The 24,221-nt window shown below is 35.8% G+C and overlaps 2 protein-coding genes across 17 annotated transcripts in view; one reads left to right on the top strand and one right to left on the bottom strand.

The window, feature by feature from the left end:
* The window catches only part of LOC139147297 (suppressor of tumorigenicity 14 protein-like), a 39,227-nt gene extending 36,639 nt beyond the window's left edge, over positions 1 to 2,588 (top strand). For both annotated transcript variants that reach the window (XM_070718345.1, XM_070718344.1), the window contains exon 11: positions 454 to 2,588. In XM_070718345.1, the coding sequence (XP_070574446.1) occupies positions 454 to 611 (158 nt within the window). In that variant the 3' untranslated portion in view covers positions 612 to 2,588. The remainder of the gene's footprint in view (positions 1 to 453) is intronic.
* Positions 2,589 to 2,678: 90 nt separating this feature from the next.
* LOC139147295 (WD repeat-containing protein 97-like) overlaps positions 2,679 to 24,221 on the bottom strand; it is a 36,115-nt gene continuing 14,572 nt past the window's right edge. For 4 of the 15 annotated variants that reach the window (XM_070718329.1, XM_070718331.1, XM_070718328.1 and 1 more), the window contains 26 exons: positions 23,798 to 23,980; positions 22,856 to 22,994; positions 22,546 to 22,652; positions 21,773 to 21,923; positions 21,410 to 21,485; positions 20,494 to 20,646; positions 19,959 to 20,016; positions 19,505 to 19,767; positions 18,771 to 18,791; positions 17,076 to 17,105; positions 15,923 to 15,958; positions 14,064 to 14,480; positions 12,698 to 13,017; positions 11,855 to 12,023; positions 11,378 to 11,500; positions 10,922 to 11,021; positions 10,358 to 10,547; positions 9,924 to 9,947; positions 9,346 to 9,384; positions 8,650 to 8,703; positions 7,525 to 7,551; positions 6,944 to 6,967; positions 6,503 to 6,604; positions 5,974 to 5,994; positions 4,394 to 4,473; positions 2,679 to 3,458 (listed from right to left, as the gene is read on the bottom strand). In XM_070718329.1, the coding sequence (XP_070574430.1) occupies positions 3,232 to 3,458; positions 4,394 to 4,473; positions 5,974 to 5,994; positions 6,503 to 6,604; positions 6,944 to 6,967; positions 7,525 to 7,551; positions 8,650 to 8,703; positions 9,346 to 9,384; positions 9,924 to 9,947; positions 10,358 to 10,547; positions 10,922 to 11,021; positions 11,378 to 11,500; positions 11,855 to 12,023; positions 12,698 to 13,017; positions 14,064 to 14,480; positions 15,923 to 15,958; positions 17,076 to 17,105; positions 18,771 to 18,791; positions 19,505 to 19,767; positions 19,959 to 20,016; positions 20,494 to 20,646; positions 21,410 to 21,485; positions 21,773 to 21,923; positions 22,546 to 22,652; positions 22,856 to 22,994; positions 23,798 to 23,980 (3,134 nt within the window). In that variant the 3' untranslated portion in view covers positions 2,679 to 3,231. The remainder of the gene's footprint in view (positions 3,459 to 4,393; positions 4,474 to 5,973; positions 5,995 to 6,502; positions 6,605 to 6,943; positions 6,968 to 7,524; positions 7,552 to 8,649; positions 8,704 to 9,345; positions 9,385 to 9,923; positions 9,948 to 10,357; positions 10,548 to 10,921; positions 11,022 to 11,377; positions 11,501 to 11,854; positions 12,024 to 12,697; positions 13,018 to 14,063; positions 14,481 to 15,922; positions 15,959 to 17,075; positions 17,106 to 18,770; positions 18,792 to 19,504; positions 19,768 to 19,958; positions 20,017 to 20,493; positions 20,647 to 21,409; positions 21,486 to 21,772; positions 21,924 to 22,545; positions 22,653 to 22,855; positions 22,995 to 23,797; positions 23,981 to 24,221) is intronic. The other 11 variants (XM_070718341.1, XM_070718340.1, XM_070718342.1 and 8 more) reach the window with 9 other exon arrangements.

Below are 24,221 nucleotides of genomic sequence, written 5' to 3'. Positions count from 1 at the left end.
TCACTGACAAGGTTCAAAGCTAGTAGGCTTGCATCAAGAAATGCTCATTTTCTTTGAAATGTGTACTCTTCAGGGAAATCTTTGATAAAATGCAGGAAATTGTTTGAAGTAAGGATGTCAGTTTATTCATTGTAGCCGACAGGAATCTACAGACTGGAATGCAGAGACAGCAAGAGGTAGCAACAATTAGGGTCGTCTGCACTCTCTGAAGTAAGATTTTGTGTATTTTTGAAAAAGTATGGAAATAATTTTTCATCCAAAAATATTACCCATTAGGGTTTATAGGATGTGCTGCCTTGGCAGTTTTCTACTGGTGTTGACTAAAACTCTATTTGAATTTCATGATGAGTTTGTCAAATTTAAACCAAATCCAGACAGACCATATTTGCTGGCATCTGATGCACTCTTCAACCCAGGATACTTAGAGACTCCATTCATTGTTTCTTTTTGCAGCCAGAAAACAGCAGCGAAATGAGGAAATTCTGAGAAACTTCAGAAGGCAGAAGAGATTTAGCAGTACCCTTGTGACGACCAATCCAGCGTTACTGATGAAATCTGATCGCTTCAGAAACCTCAATGTACCATCTGTGAGCAGTCAGAGCAAAGTTTGAAAAACAAGTCACTTATATAGTGTTTCTTTTGTTTTATTTGGTTACATGAAATTACTTGCCTTGTGTGATTCAGTCATGTTTGTTTCCATGGTAACAGCATGAAAAGAATGTAAAAATCTTTTTTAAAATGTTTGTTTATTAATTCATATTTTGGTACTTGTTCGCAGATAGCATGCCTGTCGATAACATTTGATACTGCAGGCTGGATACTGTAGTGGGAATTTGAGACAAGGATACAAGTTTGATACTTATAAGTCTTATATGAATAACTGAATTAATGTATGACTGTCTTTACAGTTATACGCCAAGTCATCATGTTATGCGATAAGTTCACATATGTACTTCTCAGTTGATCTAATTCTTTTGTATTACCGGTAATTCCATCATTTACATAGGTTGGTAACTCTCAAACAGACAACATGGCATTGATAAGATAACCTGCACAAACTACAGTATTGAATTTAAACAAGATCCTCATTTCGTGCATTTTAGCTATCAAGGACATAAAAAGGATAGCATATTTTGGAAATGACATAAAATTTATGCTGCAGTTGATCATGTCTTCTTTTTACAGATAAACAACAGATTTGTTATCAGTAATTAGTTAAGGTATGTTTTCAAAATATACTTTCCCTCATATTCTGGAATAATGTTTTATTCATTGGCTGATGAATATTCTAGTCCAAGATCTGTCCAGTTGTCAGTACTCAGATACGGGTACATTGAATCATGGCCTTCTTATCTTCATCTTCGAAAAAAAGGTTAATTTATAAAACCTACTCATTGCCCATAGTGCTGATTTTAAACCCTGGCTTGTAAAAGGCCTGGGATCGGGATTAACTGAGGATTATTAGGCGTTTCTGTCTTATGTCTTCTTTTGAAATTGCAATCGTTATATACCGCACGGGGGTTTAAGTTAGAATGCACCTCAGGGACAGATGTTCGGACCCAAATTATTTGGATCTATCACTTGTTGAGGCTCATTTTAAAGCTCTCAGAGTAAGAACAATTTTTTTGAAAAACGAAAATTTTATTTTTCCTATAGAGTTAATACATGGATTGCAACCATTATGAATTTCAAATATTGGTAAATGTTAGACAGTGTTTTTCCCTAGTGCCACACTTTGCATGGTGACTCCCATTTTATATTCTTGATTTTGCGAGAGAATGGTTGAAGGTTTCACTGGGGAAAGTTTGAGTAAAAGTCACTCTCCCGGCGCATACTACCTTTAATACCGAATGAAGTTTGCTGTAATCTAGAGGTGATTGTTTTAATGTATAAATGGGTAAAGCTAGAGATTAGCAACATCTTGTTCCTTTGGCCACCAGATTTTAGAAGCGCCCTTGTTTTTCTTGTCTTTTCAACCAATCTCAGTCATTTCAACAGTGCGTTTTTACAGTGCATTGTCTATGTGCAGTAACAGGGAGTGCGTTTACAACAACCAACAGCAAAAGCAATCCCCTGAGACAATACACGCAATTACATTTTGTTGTTTTAAAATGAAGGGAGAGTTGTTTTCAACTAATGTCAAGTATCCACTTGTACTCATTTCCACTTCTGACATCATGAGAAATATGTGTGTTAACCGTTTCACCACCATGGTTTAGCCCGTCTCCATTGTTCTCAATAGTGAATGTGGACCTTTTTACGTGGTCTTGGGGGTAAACAGGTTAAGATTTCCTGATTCCAGGTATATGCATGCATTTTTGCATCAGATTTTCATATCAGCTACATTGATTAATAAATCAGAACAGAGTTTTTTCAAAACCTTGTACATATTTTGGACTTTTCCTGCACAGAATGTACCAGTGTGATATCTGGGTATCACTTTGGGGAATTTCGTGACTTGTGAGAGTTCATGACTGCTGCTGTGTATTGTCAATTCTTATCTTTACACAAACATCATAAACGGGGCTGAAAACAGGATATAATTTAATTAGACGACTTTCCACAAGTCAATTTGTCAGATCAAATCAGTACAAGAAAAAAAATACGACTTGAGTTTATGTTTTTGAATAATTATAATATGCCTGTAAAAACAAATAATCATTCACTCAATTTCAAAATGTATTTCAAGAGATATTTTAATGGACGGTATAAAGATTTTATGGCAATAAAAATATTTATGTACACACTACAACTGCAGAATTGTCATCCCAATTATTGTACAATTTCACAAAGAGAATGTATAATTTACGGATGCTCTCAGGCAGAGAGAATGCAGGATACATTCAGATACATTTTACACTGGAATGTTATGAAAGTATATACATTTCAAGCCCTGTATGCTTTTTTCCTGTCAGTAAACATGTCTTGCATTATTTACATTTGCAAATATTTTGACTGTTTGTTTCCTAGACAGGTCCACATATGTAATATGGTAGGTATCTGTGATACACTTATAATGGCATCTGATTGGCCTGCCATTTGAAATTGACATATTTTGTGAAAAATATTTACATCTTCAGTCTACCCGTGACAAATTGTTCAGAAGTCCAAATGTTCTAAAACTACAATTTAGAAATTTCTGCATAAACACTCAGCACATTCCCTCACAGGTCATGTTTCTGTCAGTAAATCCGTGCTAGTGTGTGGGTTCAGTTCACAGTCTTTTGTTATCTAAATCAGCTCAGTTGGTTTGATGTATGACTGGCTAGGAACAAAATATTTCTGTGAGGATTTGAGGCTCAGCAGTATGGGCTGATGATACTGTTCGTAGTAGTCAGCTGGGCTTGGAAATGGATTCATCACTACTGTCTTCATGGGCAGATCTATCTTAGGTGTGAAGCCGTACATTCCATCGTATTCCATTCGTTTGCCCGGATATATGGAAGGTAGTTTGAACTCTGTAATTAAAGAAAGTTCAGAGCACAAATAATGATGGCAAGACTGGAAGTATATTTTATAGAAACTGTATAAAGATGATATTGTGCCAAACTTCAGTGGGTGAAAACTGCATACATATGTTTATTTGGATGTGTTTCTACAGAAATCAGAAGAAATTGAGTAAAGTTGCTTACATTCATTGCTTTACCACTGAAATAATGTGTTGTTAAACTATCAGAATGTTGGCCCAATATACTACCGGTATGTATGATGTAACACATTCAAATGAGCTGTAAACCAGCAGGGTTAACCAGCAGCACCTTAGAAAGCACTGTAATACATCTCACTGGTTATGAATTTCATGAATCTTTGGTGTAAAAATTCCTAGATTGGTCAAGCGAACAAACTGACAAATCGGTCAACATGACAATGCTATTGTAGGTCAACCAAAAGAGTTTATATACACCGATCTACACTTCTATGCATTGCCTTAGGTTTACATGGAAGGTCACAAGGTCAATTGTTTCACTGTATTACAAACAAGTGCCATTCAGCATATGGAACTGCGATTCCTGTTTACAAAACACAATACACAACTTAATCCTTGTCAAAATTGTCAAATAATCCAAATCAAATGAGGCCCTGCTTGAGTTTGTGGCAATATTTCTTCTGCAATGGAACGATTGACCCCAAGACCTTTCTGGTACTGCAAATTTGCTTTGTATGAATAAACGTGTATTGTGACTTCACACTTTAGTGTGTAAGTTAAGGTCGTGAATGACTTGTTTGCCATAAATATCATGTGTACTCAGATTTATAAATGAATCTTCTAGGAAAAATCTGGCCTCTAGAATTCCATAAAAGGTTTCTCCCTGCCTCCCACAAAGAATTAATTGGATCAAAACACAAATCTTGAACTATAATAGCCGGAAAATTGTTTGTCCTTAAAACTCACCTATTGCCGCTAATGAAGTCTCCCTGTGTGGTCTGCATTTGCTGGTATGAGTTTCCCCAAGACGTACCAAGCTTGGTTTACTGTGGAGTGAATTAAGATTAAAAAAATATTTATCAAAACAAGTCAGTGATAAAAATTTGTTCCCTACTATCCTGTGAATACAAAATGTTCAGACTTGAATGCTGCAGGACAAATGGTGGAAAATTTCCTGTGACGCTGGTACACAATTGCCTGGAAAACAAATGTTATTACATATTCAATGTGATAATTTAGGTCCAATAATGGTTTATAAGCATACGTATGTCAGATAGCATCCTAGATTATTACCCATGCAACAGACATAACAACTGTGTTGTTGGATTGCTTGTGATCGACACAGATCAATGGAACAATCTATGCTAGACACAAAAAGGCATCAGAAATGGGAAAGATCTGACTTGTGCCGTATAAAAGTTTGGGGGATAATGAGCAGTGGACGGTTGTGCAAAAAATGACAAAGACACAACCTGCTTACAAATTGTGTGAAAAAATGTGATAGTACAATAATTTCATGTCACAGTGGGGGAATGCTATGCGTTTGCAACCAACCCTGGGCATTTCATTTTGTTTGCTTATAGCCGCCTACATAGCTTATGCATTGTCAATTACCTTGCTGAAATTGGTTTCTAGGCATGGCCTCCTGACCTGTGCTAATTTACAAGTGTTTTGGGGTTTGAACTGACCAAATCAAAGAGTCATGATGATGGCGAGGACAGCAAATTAACTCTGATTGAATGACGGCATTTCAGACTCCAGAGACCTGTTATCTGTTTTAAATGTAGGTCTAATGCTTGGGGTCATTTTGAACCAGATCAATAACCTTTTGCCACTGTCCTTGTATATAAGAAATACTCGAATCCAATGACCCTTTAGGCTACACAGCTGTACAGTGAAAATCTAGCAGGGATTATCTTATGCTTGCGAAAGGCAAATCTAATTTCATTTAGTTGTTTGCAAGTTATGGTGGCACAGGTTAGGAAGGACACCATGAAACCTGATAAATTAGTATATTTGTGACTGTGAGAGTGCATTTTTCCAAAAACCCTGAAAATCTACATGTCAATAATTACGCAAGATACTGCAAATCAAGCACACATTTGTGATTATATCATACCAGTATATTGATGGTGCAATCTGATTGGTCGAGACGTGAAAATAATCATGCTATATTTGCAATATAGCACAGTTGTAACACCCGTGAGCTCTCAGCAAGAGAAAATCTCCTTTTTCAACGTTTCAAGCCTAAATTTCAATATACTGATGTGAGATAATAGCAATAAACCACACCCAGCAAGGGGCATACCATTCAGTTTTGACCAATGTACTACATTTATGAAGTGTACTGGTCAAAATCTCATAGTATGCAGTTGCTCGGAGTGGTTTATTGCTCAAATAATCAATCCATACTTTGGGTAAAAATGTTAGGGAGTGTGCATTATGTGAGTATTTCAAGAGTGAAGGCAAGTTAAACTAAAAGCAAACTGTGTGGCAGATTTTGTTACAAGAGTGACAGCTGACTGGAGTCTAGTCTTAGATTTTACCTGTCTTTTTCTTTCTTCCTGCTGTTGTTTGCAATGAAATAGGTGAGGTGGGAAAAAACGTAAGTGACTTATCTTTTGTGTATTTGACAGTGATTGTGATCACACTGTGATAATGATAAGTGCGTGTATGTGTATGTCAGTCTCTGAATATCCACACTTCAAATTCAATACCATGAGTGAGTCAGGCAAAGCTATGCAAATGAGACGCAAATTGTGTCTGTCAAAAGGCTGCAACAAGATTTCAATGGGAAGATGGAAGAGGTGGTGAAGTGTATTGATAACAGTAAATAGGTGCCAAAAGGTAAACTTACACGACTCTAAATTGGTGTGCATATGTATATACTCAGTTGGATCAACAAATACATACCACAGCAAAATTTGTGCAACTTTTTTTGTCAGTGTTAGAAAAAACAAAAACACTTAGGCTTGTTTAAAACTCAACAAGTTAATACAAAATGGGTAAAATGAGTAAACGGTTCATAATAGGCTACGTATGATTAATGCTCCATCAATGATATCCAGCGTGTACCTTTCTGGTAGAGGTGGTGTAGGTTTCTTTGGCGATTTCTTTTTCTCTCGTTTTTCTTGTCTTTCTTTTTCTCTCTGCTGTCGTTGCTCCTTTTCTTTCTCCCTTTATGGTAAATTTTAACATACTTTTGTAAATGTTTGCATTAAATTTTCATCTATACTCGCTAAAAATTCCGAAAGCCTTCTTTATCTGTGGTTTGATGTATATTGCATTTGAACCAGTCATTCTGTTAACAAGGAATCATTCCTTCACATCAAAATAGCGCCATCATACGGCCATACATATTATCGCCTTTTGTTTTCATGAATGGTTGCTTTTGTTTTTCCACAAATTTTGTTCTTCATTTTCAAAAAAGTGATGCTGAATTGTGACATTATGAAAACTGAGTTTGGCAAAAATGAAACAATAAAAGAATTGAAAATGGACAAACTAAAATGATACCTTTTCATTTCCTCGAAAAGCTCTCTTCAAAAAAAACCAAAATGAAGCACAAAGGGAAATACAACATTAGTGTGGATGCATTACAGTGAAGTGAGGTTACAAGTGCAGGCGGTTTGCAGTTTGATACAATTGTAGATTACTTCCAGTGGAACATGCAGTGAAGAACAGACTGCTGGCAGCAAGGTGCTTCCAATGTGTGCTCGTCAAGTAAGGATGTAAGCTGACAGAAGTCTTATCACAGTGGGCAATTTAAGTTTCATAACATAGAAAGGCCCTTGTGGGTTTTTTAACAGATGATAGACAGTAGCCTATTGGAATAAAATTTGATGAGATACAGAAGAATATGAAAGGCTTTGGATATTAGCATATTTAAATATGTTCACATGACAAAGTATGTGTTTGGGGTCAGGGTCAGCTTACCCTGCAACTCTCTTTGAACAACAGACAGAAATAACTTGATTTTGTATTTTTTACAAATATGCAGATGTACATCAAATGTATAACAGACTGTGGCAACAGAATTGCATGTGTTTTTATACACGATGTTTCTCCTGCTGTACAAAATGAGAATATAAAATTACCTTGATGTTTTAAACTCCACCACATCGCTTTGTTGCAGCAAAATAAAATCATGAGTTAGTTTCTGTCCACAAGGTGGTGCTACAAAGCGTAACACATAGACTGAAGGCATACAGAAATGGCTAACTAATCATAGCTATCAACATATTTGGAATCTTGAGTACACTCATAACACTGCAAACATAGTTTAGATTATTCTCTCTTCCTTACGGCAATGACAGGTGATACCTTTCTAAAATATTATTTTTAATGACTTGGTTTCACATGCTTGTGGAAAACTTGACAGTATATCAGCACGGGCAAGGAACATGAATGCTGTAAGAAAGTTTTCATCTGAACAAGTGACACTGTGACATTGGAATGCTTTGCAAGGTGATTGGTAACTTCCAGTTGTCAATGGAACACTACACTGAGAGCTCACTGAAATATAACAAATCTTGGCACTTCAAAAAATTCACCAAAACAAAACAGGAATTAGAAAAATGAACCCAAGCTAAAAAATTCTACTGGTAAAATGAACATACTTAATGGACACGAAAAGTCAAAAACATTCTGCAGTGTCTAACCCTGAGCTATGTTCAACAGCATATCACTAAATTTTGTGAAAGACGTGTTTTGGTTTTCCTCCATTGCCATGATATACTGCTTGAATGACAACAACGCCATTAGTCTGGTTTTGTCATTTTTGCAAGGATAAGTCAGTCATTTTCACATCCCAAATTGGGTTCAAAGGTAATTTGTTTCCTGTCAATGGAGGATTGTTGATGAGTTCTCCTATTTGAATGTTGAAGGTAAAAGGAAGGGGTCTTGCTGTTCACAAATTTATCACCTGGTTCTGACACAAAATTTTCAAACTTGCATTTTTGTAAATTCAACTCTCACTTGTGAGATCATTAATATTACCAGTAATTCAATGTAGTAAACACATCTTTCTAAAGTGATTCTCTGCAAAATGATTTTAACTTTTCACATCCATAGTAGAGAACTGAAAAAACAAAAATGAGAAAACAGTGTCTGCGGGGGACACAGGACACAGAACAGAATAACACATGCAAGCTAGTGATTGCAGCACTCTGAAATACAAAATGCCATCCAGAAAATAAAGACTGCCATCTGCAGGTAAGTACCTCTCATCTCCCTCTGAGAGAGGAGACTTTGTTGGAAGATCAGCAACTTGGTCCCTGTCGTGGCAGGATTGCAAAATGATGAAAAAATGTGGAGTACAGTCTAGTTAGAAGAGTTTCCAACACAACTATGTATGTAATGCACAATTCGGGGCAGATGAATATTCAACATTGATAAAGAATCATTTAACTATGAGTAGAATTGGTTTGTGAAATTCAACTTATCTATTTCATCCTTGAAGTACTATTCCCTTCCACACCATTACTTCTATGAATATATGTACATTGTTACAACCTCTCCTGATCAAAAGAAATTCTTTTTCATGTGCTCTCATCAAAGTCAACATTTTGAGATAAAATCTAAACTGTACAGCAATGGCTGAATATCATCCGTGAATATTTTTATCAAGTTCTGGTGAAATTTGGAAACTATTATGGAAGGTAAATAACACCTCACAGAATGAATGAAGCTCAAAGTTTTAGTACACAGCAATGCAACTATGTTAGACTTGCTACGGGAAACACTCTCTCATTCAGGAGAGTTCATTCAAGGCTGAAATGAAAATGTAAGGATTCCTTGTTTGGAAAGAATTCATTTATGTGTAAGTACAATAGTTTGAAGCTGAAAATAATGCTGAATTCAGCCACACACATGTTAGTAAACACTGATGGGGTTGTGATCAATTTCTGTCGGAGTACCTGGCTTCACTTTCAAGATCTGACGGTTCATCCTGCTCCCTGTGGTGTGGCATGCATCAAATGAAAAAACACTGCTTTATGAAGAACTGAAGTCAACATGCATTATTTCAAAAGATGACTCAGACAAAATTCTCAAACAAGCACAACAACTGAATTGTCAAAATACAGCCTTGAATATATTGATGCAACTCAACATGAGATAAAAATTTGTGAGTAAAGGAAAGTTGTAACTCCCTTGGAGTAATTTTACTTTTTAAGAGCATTGATCAATGACAAATGTCACCCATATCAGTTTGTTTATTTAATGGTCATGTTTTTGTGATGTATATGTATGTATGAGGACACTTGTAGTTTAATATTCAAACAAAGTACTGCTAAATTAATGCATGAAAGTATCCTTGTACAGAAGAGACCATATTGATTAGTTCTAATATGTAGGCCATATTACTGCAAAACTGGTCTCCCACATTTCCAATGTAGGCACACAGTTCTATAGAAAATGTTGATTATCAAATAAAGTGTAAATCACCAACTACTAAAGTTACACCACCCATCACAGCACACACAAAAAAAATTACCTGTTTACTAAATGATTGCTTTCACTGAAATGCAGTGGAGGTAAAAATTATAAGTACAAGTTAATATCTCTTTTAACATTTTTTCAAAACAGATGTGAGAAAATAAAATCAATAAAAAGTAGTGGTATATTGTAAATTGCATATATACAGAGAAAATTGCTGTAAATTGGTTGATGGAAAGAAAATAATTTCTTTCGATCTCGTTTGACACATGGGAGCTATTGAATGAGTTGGTATTGGTATAAAATTCTACAACTGCTATACTGCAAGTTGTGTAGTACATGTACATAAAATCCTGTTAATAATGTTTCTTAATACCCTGAGCAAATTACCATGTACAACTGAAATCATCTACATATAGTTTATGTTTATGTTACTTTCATATATATTCCTCAAAAATCAGCCCTGAATGTTGAATAAATGGCAAAACTCACCTTTTAATCTTTGGCAAGACAAGTACAGTGTTTTTCTTTACATCCTCTTTCACTTTGCTGGCTGCAGGGGTCTCCGCGGCTCTCAGTCTTTCCATGTGCTTCTCAAGTTGCATTTCACAGAAATAATTGATGGCCTCAACGGGTGTGGCATTGTCAATGGTTGCCTGGTCTGGTGGGGCATCAAAAGTGACTAATACAAAAAGAAAGAGATACAGTGAAAAAATCAGTGCTGTATATCATCAAGTGCATTTCTGCACTTGTGGCATGTGACCTGTTCATTTTCATATTGGATGTTTATATATGTATAAATACAAACAATATCTTGACTCAATGTCTGTGAATTGTCTTGCCATTGTAATGTTCAAACCTGTGTAGATGTGCACTCAATAGGATGATTGTGGTCATGAACTGTGCTTCCTGTGGTTCTGCCAAACGTTTCTCATCATGAGGTAGGTAAAAATTTGGCACTTCGCATTTTGTGATATACATTTGCATATTTCAAATTGACACACAAAACAAACAGTGTCTTGAGTATAATTGCAATCACAGTTGAATGAGACGTACCCATGATAGGCCTGGTCTGCGACAGTGGTCTTGGGGTCAGCCTGTCTTTCTCACTACTACCAGCAGTAGACACTCTGTCTCCCGAACTGTCTTCATCATCCTGGCAGAAAAAGGGACACAGTTGTTGAAACCAAAGATGAAATCCTGGCAATTTTTTTGATTCTTCAATCAGTGCACTTGTTAAAACAATCATGTGACTGTATCCTCATTTAAATTCACAATGAAAGTATTCAAAAAAAAACTGACAAAATATTTTTGTTTTAAATTAACTGCCACATAATCTTGTCAGAGCTATTGCAACTGAATTGTATTTGAGTTCAAAAGGTCACATAATCACAGGCAAGTATTGATGTTGAAAAAATTATCGAAAGGAAAGAAAACGTGATATGAATTCCACATTATCACATTTCATTTTACATAAAATTGGAAAACTCGTTGAAGAACCATGCTTGGTACCTTTTTTAAGATGCCTCTAGAGGGTTCAGAAGGTGAAGTTTGCCGCCCTTTGCCTGGCAGCTTGGCTATCTTGCCAGTCACTTTGCCCTTCTTCAAGAGTTCAATGGTTCGCCTGATGTGGTTCTGTTTATTAAGAGGAAAAGAAAACCAGTATACATTCAGTTCAGTGTTTAAAGTATGAAGCCAAACACACTTCTATGTTTCCAAAATTAGTCAATGTCAATATTGAGCAAATTGGTCTCCTTTGAAAAGCACTAATGTTATGATCAATTTGAACTCATAGAATATACCATCAAAATATTGGATCAAACTCACTTCCACACCACTTTTATCTCAGAAATGTCTGTTTCTTAAAAGTGTAACAATGCTATAGGAAAACTGAATGATACGTGTAAAGCATACAATCATGTACTGTGTATTAGAAACAACATTAGAAACAAGATTATGTCAAAAGTAATTGACAATGATCTTAGTTACCTTGAATAGTTCCGTCCATTTTTGAACCCAATTCTTTGCCATGGCTTGCAGTTCTGTCCTGTGATTGGCTTCGTCCAGATTCCACACTTCCCAGGAATCCAATTCTTTGAAGAAATAATTGTGAGGATCCTGGACTCCCATTTGAATGAACAGATTACGCACTTGTGTCCTGCAAAGAGAAAAAAGTGATTAATGATTTCTAAAGTTTATAGTGACATTTTTATGTATTCAACCGTGAGAACTTGTGAGATCTATGTCACAGTAAAAGATGTATTTCTAATGTTATTTCCATCTCTATGTAGACAGCAACTTCTCTGAGCGGGAGCAGACTAAACTCTACGTGTTGTACTGAGAGAATATAGAGAATATGACGTTATGTGCGGATACATCAGGTATTAAACTAAAGGGGAAGGTTTTTCACTTGCTTTATCTCATGAACAAATTGATAATCAGGGCACAATTTTCAATGTAGAACAAAGGCCTAACATCACATAGACGATATCACTGTCAACGAGCACTAGAACAAAAGATTGATGACTGTGTCTTCAAATACTGTACTAGAACTTCAGTCCAAATATTTTAAGTTTAATACAACAAAATTCTTGGAGTAATGAAAGATTAAGAAATGATGAGTTATGAAATCCATACAGCAAATGCAACACTGTTGATACATGCACTCCACATATCGGTAATTGCTGATGAATTCTTTAGACTGCATGTATGTCAAGAACAAACATGAAGTGAACATGCATGTTTTGTACATTAAACAGCGATGCGTATTGCTTTTCCTTGGTTGAACAATTACATGTACTAAACAAGTGATCTGATTCAGTGTAAGCATACCTTATCTCTTCATCTCCATCCAAGTACTGTACAATCATCTGTACCACAGTGGCTTCATCACGTGATCCTAGACCCTGTAACAATCTCAACGCATGTAGAATGAATGCTTTCTGTTCCTCGTCTTGTACTGTGGGTGGGGAGGATGAGTTCAATAAACCAAGTATGGTGTCGGCAACCTGCTGGGAGTTTGCCAGCCCGTCCTGGACGTGGAGTGTCATCATGGCATCTGCAATCTGAGTTTTCATCTCGTAGTCTGCAATCTTTTCCAGTTTCAGCAGAGTAGTGGTGAATGCTGACACTGTCCAGGGTTTGGGAAAGGTCTGCAGTAGAAAAACGAACGCAATGTTCAGCTACACTTTACAGTTGGCTGGCAAAAAAAACTAATCTGAAGTTAAATTTGCAACAACTGAGACACTTCTCTTGCAGTGTTAATATGAACTTTTAAGTGGTTTTCTGAAGCACTGTCACCCAACTAGGTTGATTCCTATTTGCCAAATGAAGAAGTCAGTATACAGAAATACTGTATGACATCAGAACCTATAATATCAAATCACAAAGACAAGGCATTGCCAGACTTGATCACACGTTATTAATACCATATATATTTATTTGGTAAATTAGGTCTACTGATTACTGTTCATCTTTGCCGGAACAGTTCACAGATTTCACTGAGTCTCTAATTTTCCATACTGTTGTCAGCAGAACATGCAGAGCATAAAAAGTTATAATTGTAAATGGCAGTTAGGCATATAATACAAATATTGTAAATACAGAGTAAGTTGGTCAATGACAGGCAGCATGGGTAGTGCATGGGTAAGGGCCGTCTCAGATTGTCACATAAGTTCAAAAAGCAAAATTTGTTCGCTAACGGGGGAGGAGGTTTGACCTCCATTCAGTTAATGAACTTCACTTTCTCACTTTTATTTTTTGATTATAGTTCTCTTTACATTGTGTGTAAAAATTAACAAAAACTGCACACTTGTACGAACAAATTTTTCTATAACTATTGCTGACTCGTTTGTGTCATACTGACAGTGGTTAGTACTCAAATGTGATTGATCACTTGACGATGTAATGTGGTCAGGGGAACATATTCTTCAGTAGCTATAGCAAAATGCTACATTGTACTTACAGGCAGGCATCAATATTTCGCACTTTTGAACTTTCATTTAGGGAGAGGGAGAGAGGGTATTGATGTAAACGAAGGAATTTCGTTTCATGAACTTATGCGACAATCTGAGATGGTCCCTAAGTAAATTTGTATAAACATGACACTGGAATACGCTTTTCATTGCGATCCTGCCTCCAAAACAAGAATACAATGTTGAGATCAATGAGGATTTACATCAATAGCATCACTACTCACACTTGGTCCAGCATTTGGGAAGTATTTTTCAAACCACTCAGCACCTCTGAACTGTGTAATAAATCCTGGTAGAGGAGTTGGCGGTCTTGGGGGTGATGGGGTCGGTGGAGGTGGGGGTTCAGGACTGGGTGTTTTAGGCTTGGGTTTGGCTATGAGCTTCTGAATGGGTTTCCTGGGTTGCACAGGTTTTGGTTTAGGGGGTGGTTTGGGCTCCTCCTTGGGCTCTTCTTTAGGTTCTTCAGGGGGTGGGGTGGGAGGTGGGGTTTCAACATCCACCTCCAATTCCTTGGGTGAAGGTGACCTTGTCATATCAATGTCAAGTTGTTTGAGGACCCGTGATTTGGGTACTGATTTGGGTTTTTCCAGTTCGGCTTTCTCACGCTCCTCTTGTTCAACCATGTCTTCAATCTTCTTGGCCTGTTGGATTGAGCAGACGATTTTAGAACAATGGAAACATTGAATTAAAAAGCCAAGTTTGGGAAGTTCAGCTCCTCTTGTGCTTCTACAGGAAAAAATTCTGGAAATGGAGAAATGGATCATGATAAAAGCGTAAAGTGGGACTGGACGCAAGGACAATAGGATTACTAATGTCAGCAAATGATGGTGAACAAATCATGATATAAAAGCATGACATACACACACACTGCAAACTGTAGATTCACACAAACATCATAAAACTGTCTTTTGATAAAAAAGCAAAAACACTCAGAAGAGACAACATAGTTGGAGTTTACGACAGAACACATGATGGGTTGCTATTGAAATAGAATTGAATTTTTGTACAATGACAAAAATGGCAATGTGAATGTCCTTGGATGGAGAACAAAACTAATGATATGATTGTATGAAGGGTATGGACAAAGACTTCCTGTGATTGGGAGATGGAACTCTTCCTGTGATTGGGAGATGGTTTTCAAATGATCATGTACTGTGAAATTTACTGCTTATTTTTCAAAGACTTTTTTAACTCTGCACTTTTTACACATAACTCATACCAAATTCAAAACTATCTGGTTTGATTCTCATGTGTTTCTACAGGTTATTTGGTCAATTGACCTGAAACGAATTTTTGTGTTCACTTGAGTGATAATATTGTCAAACAAAACAACAAGCATAGCTGTCAATATTTATAAGTTTCACAGTACTGTTGGTACCATTTGTACTGCTGAGTTTTGGTCTCAGAAAAAAAGATGTTTTTGAAATGATGAAGGCTTCTATGGATGTAACGGTAAATGAGGGTATATTGGTGCAATGCTATGATAGGGAGATGTTGATGAAGATAGCATGCAATTCTTGAAGAATGAATTAAATGCTATGATGAATTCTATGATGATAAAGATAAACAAGTGAGCAAACAACATTGTTGACAACCATACAAATGTTTCTATCAAACTTGTCTTCTGGAGTGAAATTTTTTGATTTTGAGGTTGGAGAAAATTAAAAGATGTTACAAAGCATAGAATGTTATGATCTTGTCAACAAAGATGATGTTAGTTTTGTTCACAATATTTGAGACAGTCTGAGAATGATTTGTTTTAAACCTGGTCTTGAAATTTAAGTAAAATGTATCATATGGAATCTTGTGCATAAAATTCTGTTGAACTGGCCAATGGTTGAAGATGGGAAGGGGCTAAATCTATCAATGATGAAAACTTTGAACAAAATGAAAAAATTGATTTTCAAAAATTGGTATGAGTAAAGTCCTCTGTATGGTTGTCAATTCACAATGGATTGGACAAAAAATACACAGCAAAGAGCACACAAGATGAAAGCAACTGATAGTCGTGCAAACGCTACAAAAAGAAAACTACGTCACTTCAGATGTGCAATCAAGCAGAGTAACATGCTGTGTGGTTTACCTCTGGAGTTGGCGTAGGTGATGGAAACACATACTCCTTATTGAGAAAAGCGCATTGAAATACAAAATAATGAATATAATTTGCATACATTAAATGTAGATGAATGTTTGCATACATTAAATGTGGATGAATATTTGTGTACATTTTATATGTAGAACGTTAAAATTGGGATCAAGCACAAAGGGTAAACAGTGAGCATAGTTTTAGTTGGCGCAGCCCTCTAGAGCTTGGTGTCAGTTTGTTATAGAAAGAGTCATTTTGATTGCAACCTTTACATGCAATGAATGACATGCTGTAAGAAGAAAATTCATCAAGGAAAAGTCTTAAAAAAGTTGCTTGGATTTTGTGCAAAATTTCTGGAACAGTGACCTATCTTGAGATATCTGACAACATGGGGTCCTGTACATCTTTTCCTTTTCAGAAATCTTTCTTTTTGAATATATCACAACCACCCTGCATATATGCAGATATGAATCCAAATACACCAGTACATATACTTGACATTGCATATCAAATGCAAAGATCACATACAGTTATACACTCTACACATATACGCATATGCATATTGATAAATCTACAAGGGGACATTCATCACCGTATGCACACATTGTACATGTAACATAACTCAGTTGACTATAGCTGGCATGAATACTAGATGCATGTACACCAGTACACATACACACTGACCACATTGAGGAATTGCAATCATGCACCTCACACAAAAGCCATCCTACTTTCAAATAGACAATTTTTTTTTTGATTTGATAACATACAATCAATCATATAAAACTATCAAAGTTGCAAACAAACCAGTGATACAAACTTAGGAATATTTTGACATAATTGATGTTGGTATTTGCATTCCAAGCAATATTTTACATGCTAACAACTCATACAAAGCTCTATAATTATTCAACAAATCTGATGGCCAAATGACAATAAGAATCAACAGATTTCTTTACAGTATAGGAAGTTTGACACTGGTTCACTTCATCCATTTGCAGTCTTATACACATGCGTTCTTTTACTTCCACAACTTACAATCTTCTCATGACAACTCGCACACCTGCACATGTACTAAACATTCTAATTCTAAATAATGTATAAAATAGATTCATAATTATTTGAAAAAAAAAATTGAAGATGAAAATACCTCTTCTTCATCACTCCAGACGAAAACTCGCTGCAGCATCAAAGGTGGGAAAAAGATTCCTTTCATTGTTGGCGGAGAAAAAAAAATGCGCACAAAAAACTACACCAGCACATACAACTCTCACACATACTAATATACAAGTAAATATATGGGAAGGGTATAAATTCTATAAGTGCTACAGGGTTGAACTTACCACATTGATGATATGGCTATAATAATATGAAATATCACACCCATGCATTAACTTATGGAATCAAACCTTATAAGAGACTGTGTGAGTATTTGTTGTGTTGGATTTTGAACCTGTTCAACCCTACGTTCCATGTGGTATGGTCCATCTTTCCATGGAGGTAGTGGTTAAAAGTTTGCATTTTGTGTGAGCTCTGGGGCAACAGCATAGGGTTGCCAAATGTTTAGAGCACATGCATGACATAACCATTTTTTTTGCTGTTTTTGAATGAAAAGCACTTTGAAAATTATCTCGGTAAAATGCTAAAATACAAGCCTGTGAGTAAAATATGAATTTTTGAAAATGCTGGAATATTTTTGTCTATCATGCATCTTTACATGTGGCTACTATAAGGATTTTATGGTTATGCAAATAAATTTCTTTTGTCTCTGAGACTATAAATGCTAGAGAAATACTATGCTAGTATTTGAGCCTGATATTTTATGCTCATATCTCACGCCATATTATTAAGTGTATACATATATTTGTTTTTTAATATTTCATACAATACTTTGACAAAATCAATGATACATGCAATTACACAAGTCAAACACATATGACTAATCTAACAACTTTACCTATACATTCTACATCTATGGCTGTATTTTTATTTGAATTCTTTCAAATGTTCTTGTAAATGAAAGATATGGGAGACATCAAAATTTCAAGCCCTAAAACTTGATAGTTATGTGCTTCTGTCAATGTTGGTTTTTCTGAAAAATCCTAACATATAGAGATGCTCTAGAAACATGTCACTTGTGTACAACTTAAAGAGTATTCAAAGTCTGGTAAATCTCTGTTAATTTCTTGTGGTGAGTCATTTCCGGTATTATTTTCTTTAACTATTATACATGTCTACCCTGCATATTTTTTTAAGTATTGATTGAGTAATTAAATGATTTTTTTCAAATTTCCAAAAATGTTTGGATATTTTAACAACACACAGAAGTAAAAAAATGAAGTCATTGGTTGTCAAGTTTCCATGTTGATAGCCGATGGACAATGCGTACATAGCAACATGAAATTTACAAAGAAATATGTGAAATCACTTCATGATGGCATATGATAGCATTGTTTGTTCGGCAAATCAACATGAAAAACAGAAGTTGAGTACCAGTCATCAGTGACTGATAAATGTTGCATTCGTAATACTGAAAATCTTTACTTTCTCGTTTGTTTTTTTCTGTTGGAATACATATGTTAGACAGTAAAAATCAAGGACATAGACATGTTGATTAGAATACTGTTTGTAGTGATTGACACAGCAGATAAAGCCACAACACAGTGCAGAATTAGAGCACAGATAACATGCATTAACACGTGACTTCAAATAGCACAGCAAACCAACAGCAAGGCTAGCAGTAAAAGCAATTATTTGAGGGAACATGCAGTACACAATCAAACAAACAAACACGTCTTGTTGGGTCACGTGGGGTCAAAATGTAGATTTGGAGAACGCAGTTCACCTCGATATCCTCGTCCTTGGGCTGTGATTGGTGGGTTGATAAAAACAAAGAGCATAAAAACGGTGATGAATGAAAGGACATGTTAGATGCAAAACTGTGAACTAGGCAGTTAGGTCAACTGAGATTCAGTTTAGTTTCCACTCTTAACAACCAATTTGAAATATTATAGAAAAATATTTTTTTTTTAATTTTAAATTGTTAAAGTATAGCAGCTGATTTTAATAAATGATAAACAAATAACTTTGTTAGTGTGTGTGGGTCCTTCATTAATGGATTATCCAAATTAACTTTATCTCAGAATCTGAATGTTAATACGCAGCTTACATGTATTTATAGATTCAAACTGAATTCCTGAAAAAAGGCAGGGGCACTTTTGCTGAAGTAAGTGAAAGTGCACGTTTACAAACACTTTCCTGATTAACAGAACATGCATGTGATAATTCAACCTTTCTTCCCTTAAAAACAAAAAAGTTTAGGCTTTTGTTAAGAACATCAGTAAAGAGAAAAGATTGAAGTGGAAACTGAGTTTGCAAAGTATCAAAGTAATATTTTGTGATGTCACATTGATGAAAAATTTTATATGGAATCATATGGTGTTTTGATCACTTTTATGCACCTGTAGGTTGAAAAATGTTAAATGTTCAATATGGTTTTTTTCCTAAGGTTAAATAGCCCATAATTAATTATCATGTATGTATTGTTATCTGAAGATGAAGATTTCATTTTATACACACCCTTTTTCTGGCATTAATCTCTGCTAACTGATCTTCACTCAATGCTGGCGGCCTCCATGAGTCAGATTTCATCTGTGCCGTGTCCTCCTCTTTCCACAGTAAACGTATAAGGACGGAATTGGGAATGAAGCCCGAAGGGTTGATGGGGAGAGGTCTCTTCCTTGTGACTTTGACTCCGTCCTCTTCCTCATCTTCTTCCCGCACGATGGAGGCAGGATTAGGAAAGAAACCCATTGGGGAAAACTCACGGTACGGTGCCTCTCCTATGGGAATGAGTTCAATACAAACACAGTTTGAGTAAATGTGATGACTGAACCATAGAAGACAGTTACATGTGAATGATACAAACATATTTGCAGTGTGATAAACAGCCCATAGATTCACATTACAGGAGAAAGGCAGACATTCTTTATGCCGTTGGTTTTCATTAAAAAAGACATTTTACGTGTCTCACCTTGAATGTCTGGCACATCCATGAATGCATTGGGGTTGAAGTAATCATCTTTGGGTACCTAGATGTTAGGAACGATATGTACACCATTGCATGAATGAATGAATGGAGGATATGAAAAGCACACTTCTTTATCCTGTTTTCAAACACTATCTTGATACTGTCAAAGTAAAATTTGACAATTCCACTGAAAGAAACAATTTGGCATCCTTTCCTTTGTAAACTTTCACAGTTCCTGGAAATTGCCCTTTATGGCTCTTGCTTGATCATATTATACATTATTTGATCACTTTTTGCAGAATAAACCATTATTTCTAGATTGGTGTTCATTGTAGTAACATCAGCTGATGAGTAAAAACGAATAGAAGAAATTAAACTATTCATCTGCGACTTGGCGCTTATACAGGTACCTTATGACTACAATTTGGATATAAGGATTAAACATAAGGAAAGTATCAGAATGTCTAGCTGATAGCTTGTCCTAAGATTAATTTCATAAACACAAAAACAGTACTAACAATGTTTACAGAAAACTCACAAATATTTGTTCTGGCCTTGGAAGTAACTCTAAGTATTTCTGAAAAGCCTCTTCTCTAACTCTTGGAGGTGGTCTTGGTTTCTTCTTCAGTGCAATCTTTCCATCTCGAATCTTCCTCAATTCACTGTCTCTGGCTTCCAACATGGCATACTCCTGTCAACAAATACACATCATTGGTTTTTTTTCTGAAATGTGGATTCACCATGACATCATGATGATATTTTCCTGTCATCTTCAACTGCCATGAAAGTTTTGCTACCAACAACTCATTGCTTCACTTACCAACAATCAAACTAACCATATTTACACGATAGAGAGCATACAAGATTTAATGCATACATACATGTGGGATTGGAAAGTTCAGTTAATAGAGGTGTAGGGTAGGCTATCTTGTGGTGTATTTAGGATGCACATGGTCTCCTGACGATGAATTATCAACTTCCTTGCAAAACTTCTGTGGTTGATTGGAGGCTTAAATAGACAAAATCAGCCATTTTTCATAAAGTTTGTTTGATACAAGATACTTTTCATTTTTGCCATGGTTTCATGTATCGTGTCTAAAACTGGGGTCGAATATATGCACGGTCACCCATTCATTTAGTATTTTTCAACATTTTAAACAAAATAAGTAGTATCTCGTATCAAACAAAATTCATGAAAAATGGCCGACTTTGTCCCTTTAAGAGCTATGAGTGAATTGCTATATAATTTGTCTGTTTTGACAAGGCACAGAGCTGTAGGAAAGACCACACATGACCAAATACAGTTCTTCATGAAGGCTGCTAACAGCTGTTACTGATCCAAACCAAAGTTGCAACGGCTTAGTGTGGAAATGCATGTTTGGTAAACTGTCTTCATATAACGTACATTGTAGTATCATTTCCAAGTGAACATCATGATTATAGTAATTTCTTACTTTTTCCTTCGTCTTCTTTTCTCTAGTAAGCTCTTCATTTTCTTCATCAGTGAGAACATCCACAAAATGATCAAATCTGGATAATGTAAAGACAGTGGATCATAGACTTGGCATGTGGATAATACTTTTTGCATGTGGATAATACACACCGAATGTATGGACTAATATAAAAGTTATAAAATATTTCTGACAAAAATTGACAAAATTTACTTTAATTTATTGTATTATTGTAACTTGAAGTACACAAAACACTACTAACAGTAGTATTCCTTTTTTCTGTATGGGTCAGTATTTTTTCTAAAGAGGTATGATTGCACAAACACATGCATTTGTCCATATTAGAAGAATTACAAAAGTACATACTTGTAGAGTGAGGAGTGTGCATGTTTGAGTCTCTTGACATCTTCATGGGTCATGTAGTGTATCAAATCACCGTCATAGGGTAAAGGATCTTCATCAATCTCATCAGGAAAATGCATGGATACCATCTTCATCATGTATGCTTTGGGCATATCTGAAATGAAAAGCGCAAAAATAGGGGAAAGTTGACATTAATCATTCGGAGCTGTCTGATACGGATTGATAGTTTTTCTGTTTTCAGTATTTTTCTGTGATAAGCTGTTCACTGAGTTGAAGCCCAGTATCTGTTAGCACATATGTGAAAGTGTTGAAATGAATGCTTCATAGGCATTAGGCTAAGCATGCCATGTCTCTGTAACACTCTTAACGACCTGGTATTACGACTCATTGCAAGTAGTTTTCACTAGTGTAATAGTGACCACTGTTGTCTGACCAAACCATTGCAAAGACTGAAAAATGTTCACAAGTGGACTTGATGTTTCTTATCGAAATGTATCTAGAATTTTAAGTACAATATTCCGTTGACAAAATTTTATCTTCAAATTTTTTTTTTTCACTGGACTGGATTTGACTTTGCCATGAAAGCTATATGGTTGTATCACACTGTCGTCTTCACTCATCATGCAATGTGAACAAAATTGTACATGAAATGTTTCACTTTGGAATATATAGGTATCCCATAGGCTAATTAGTAACACCGTACTTCATGGTCATTCATGTTCATGTGTAAGAACCTGATAACAGTAATGTGACAAGTACTTTGATGCATAACTTACATTTGTAGTGTTCAATCCTGTGTAAATGTTTGCCTATTCCTATCAGCAGGTCACCTTTCTCACTGCAGAAGCACAGACTTGTGGGCATTGCGTTCAGCTTGACGATCCTACAATCAAGAGTACAAAGAAATTATCAAATTTGAAATGTAATAAATTTAATCAATAAATTATTTAACTCTGTAACTTCTATTTTAATGTACCAGTATATTGGGTACACTGATCATCGGTAAAAGATGGAGTCAATGGTGATGAAGATTGATGCTGTCATGTTGTACCGGTATGTTGTATGGGTATACATGTATGTACATACCTAATGAGTCTGTTAGCTTCATTCCATATTCTAAGTGTGCCGTCAGAGCTGCAGGAAGCGGTCACCTGCATTCTAGGGCAGCAACTGAGCCCTGTAACATCATCAATGTGGTCTTCGTTTGGACTGTGATCAAACCGATCTACAAAAAAAAAATCACAACAGACCCGATTAGAATATTCAAGCAAACTGCCTATGGACCAAATTGTACATGGTTATGATCATGGTTCCTTTCATGGAGGGGCAGAGGTGTGATGTTTAGAAGTGTGGAATTGTGTTGTTCAGAAGGGAGTGTGTGATTTTTTTATGAACGTGTAAACGAAAAACAAGCAGAGATATTCACTCACACACATTCTTTCAATTGATATTTTCTTTTACTGATACATAAACTAATACATGCATATTTTTCTTCTATGAAACTTTGTTACCACAATGAGTCCTTTCTACATTCTGTACATGCTGCTCAGGGCTCCCCCTAAGTCACCAAAATGATAAGCAATCTCATTGATCAAACCAAAAATACTGTAGCCACTTTGAACAACTTTTAACCAGTTTATGATCTCAAGTGTGGCAACAGCTTTCTCGGCATTTAGGAGTTCCTTAATATACAAATCAAGATGTTTTGTATGTTGTTAATGATAGTTTTTACATTAAAGAAATATTTATTCAGTTCTTATCGCATTAATTATCTGTGTATTTATGACATCTGTGTCTGCTGTAGTTTTCTGTTGAGGAAGCACTGTCTAAAAGTTCAATAGCCACTACGTTAACCAAACTGGAATTTTTAAAACCATTTTTAACTTTCTGTAGCATTTGGTTAATTGGTGATCAGGTAGCGGGAGCCCTGCTGTTCTTAATGAACACAATAAAACATGGCATCATTAACAAGATTTGTGACGGAGTCCCCTCTATTTCAGTAGGAACCATAGAGACTGGAACACTTACTTTTGGAATTGATGTCATATTTGACAATGCTGTAGGTGGCAGTAGACGGCTCTTGAAAAGCAACCATCAAGCAACTTCTCATGACTGACATGTGTAGTGGAGTATTTGCACAGTAAAACGACATCAGCGGTGCCAGGGACTCTTCAGCAAATGGAAATACCCGCCACACTTTGATGACATTGTCTGTGAAATGAACACCAGAATGATGAAATTAACACAAAGTTTGTACTACGGTTATGAACATACATTGATATATACTTAACCTGGAAGATGGTACAGGGAAAATCTTTATTTAACTAGATTGAAGAAACTTAATTTTGAATTAAGAAATATGACAAGTAAGAATAATAAGTGGTAGGTATATGAAGTTCATGGAAACAGTCCATGTTAAGCAACTTTGAAGTACTCTAAGTACAGACTTTGA

The sequence above is a fragment of the Ptychodera flava genome, chromosome 13 (assembly GCF_041260155.1).
Source record: "Ptychodera flava strain L36383 chromosome 13, AS_Pfla_20210202, whole genome shotgun sequence".
NCBI classification, from domain to species: domain Eukaryota; kingdom Metazoa; phylum Hemichordata; class Enteropneusta; family Ptychoderidae; genus Ptychodera; species Ptychodera flava.
Note: the sequence above shows the minus strand (reverse complement) of the source record. Positions and strands in the feature narration are given on the sequence as shown.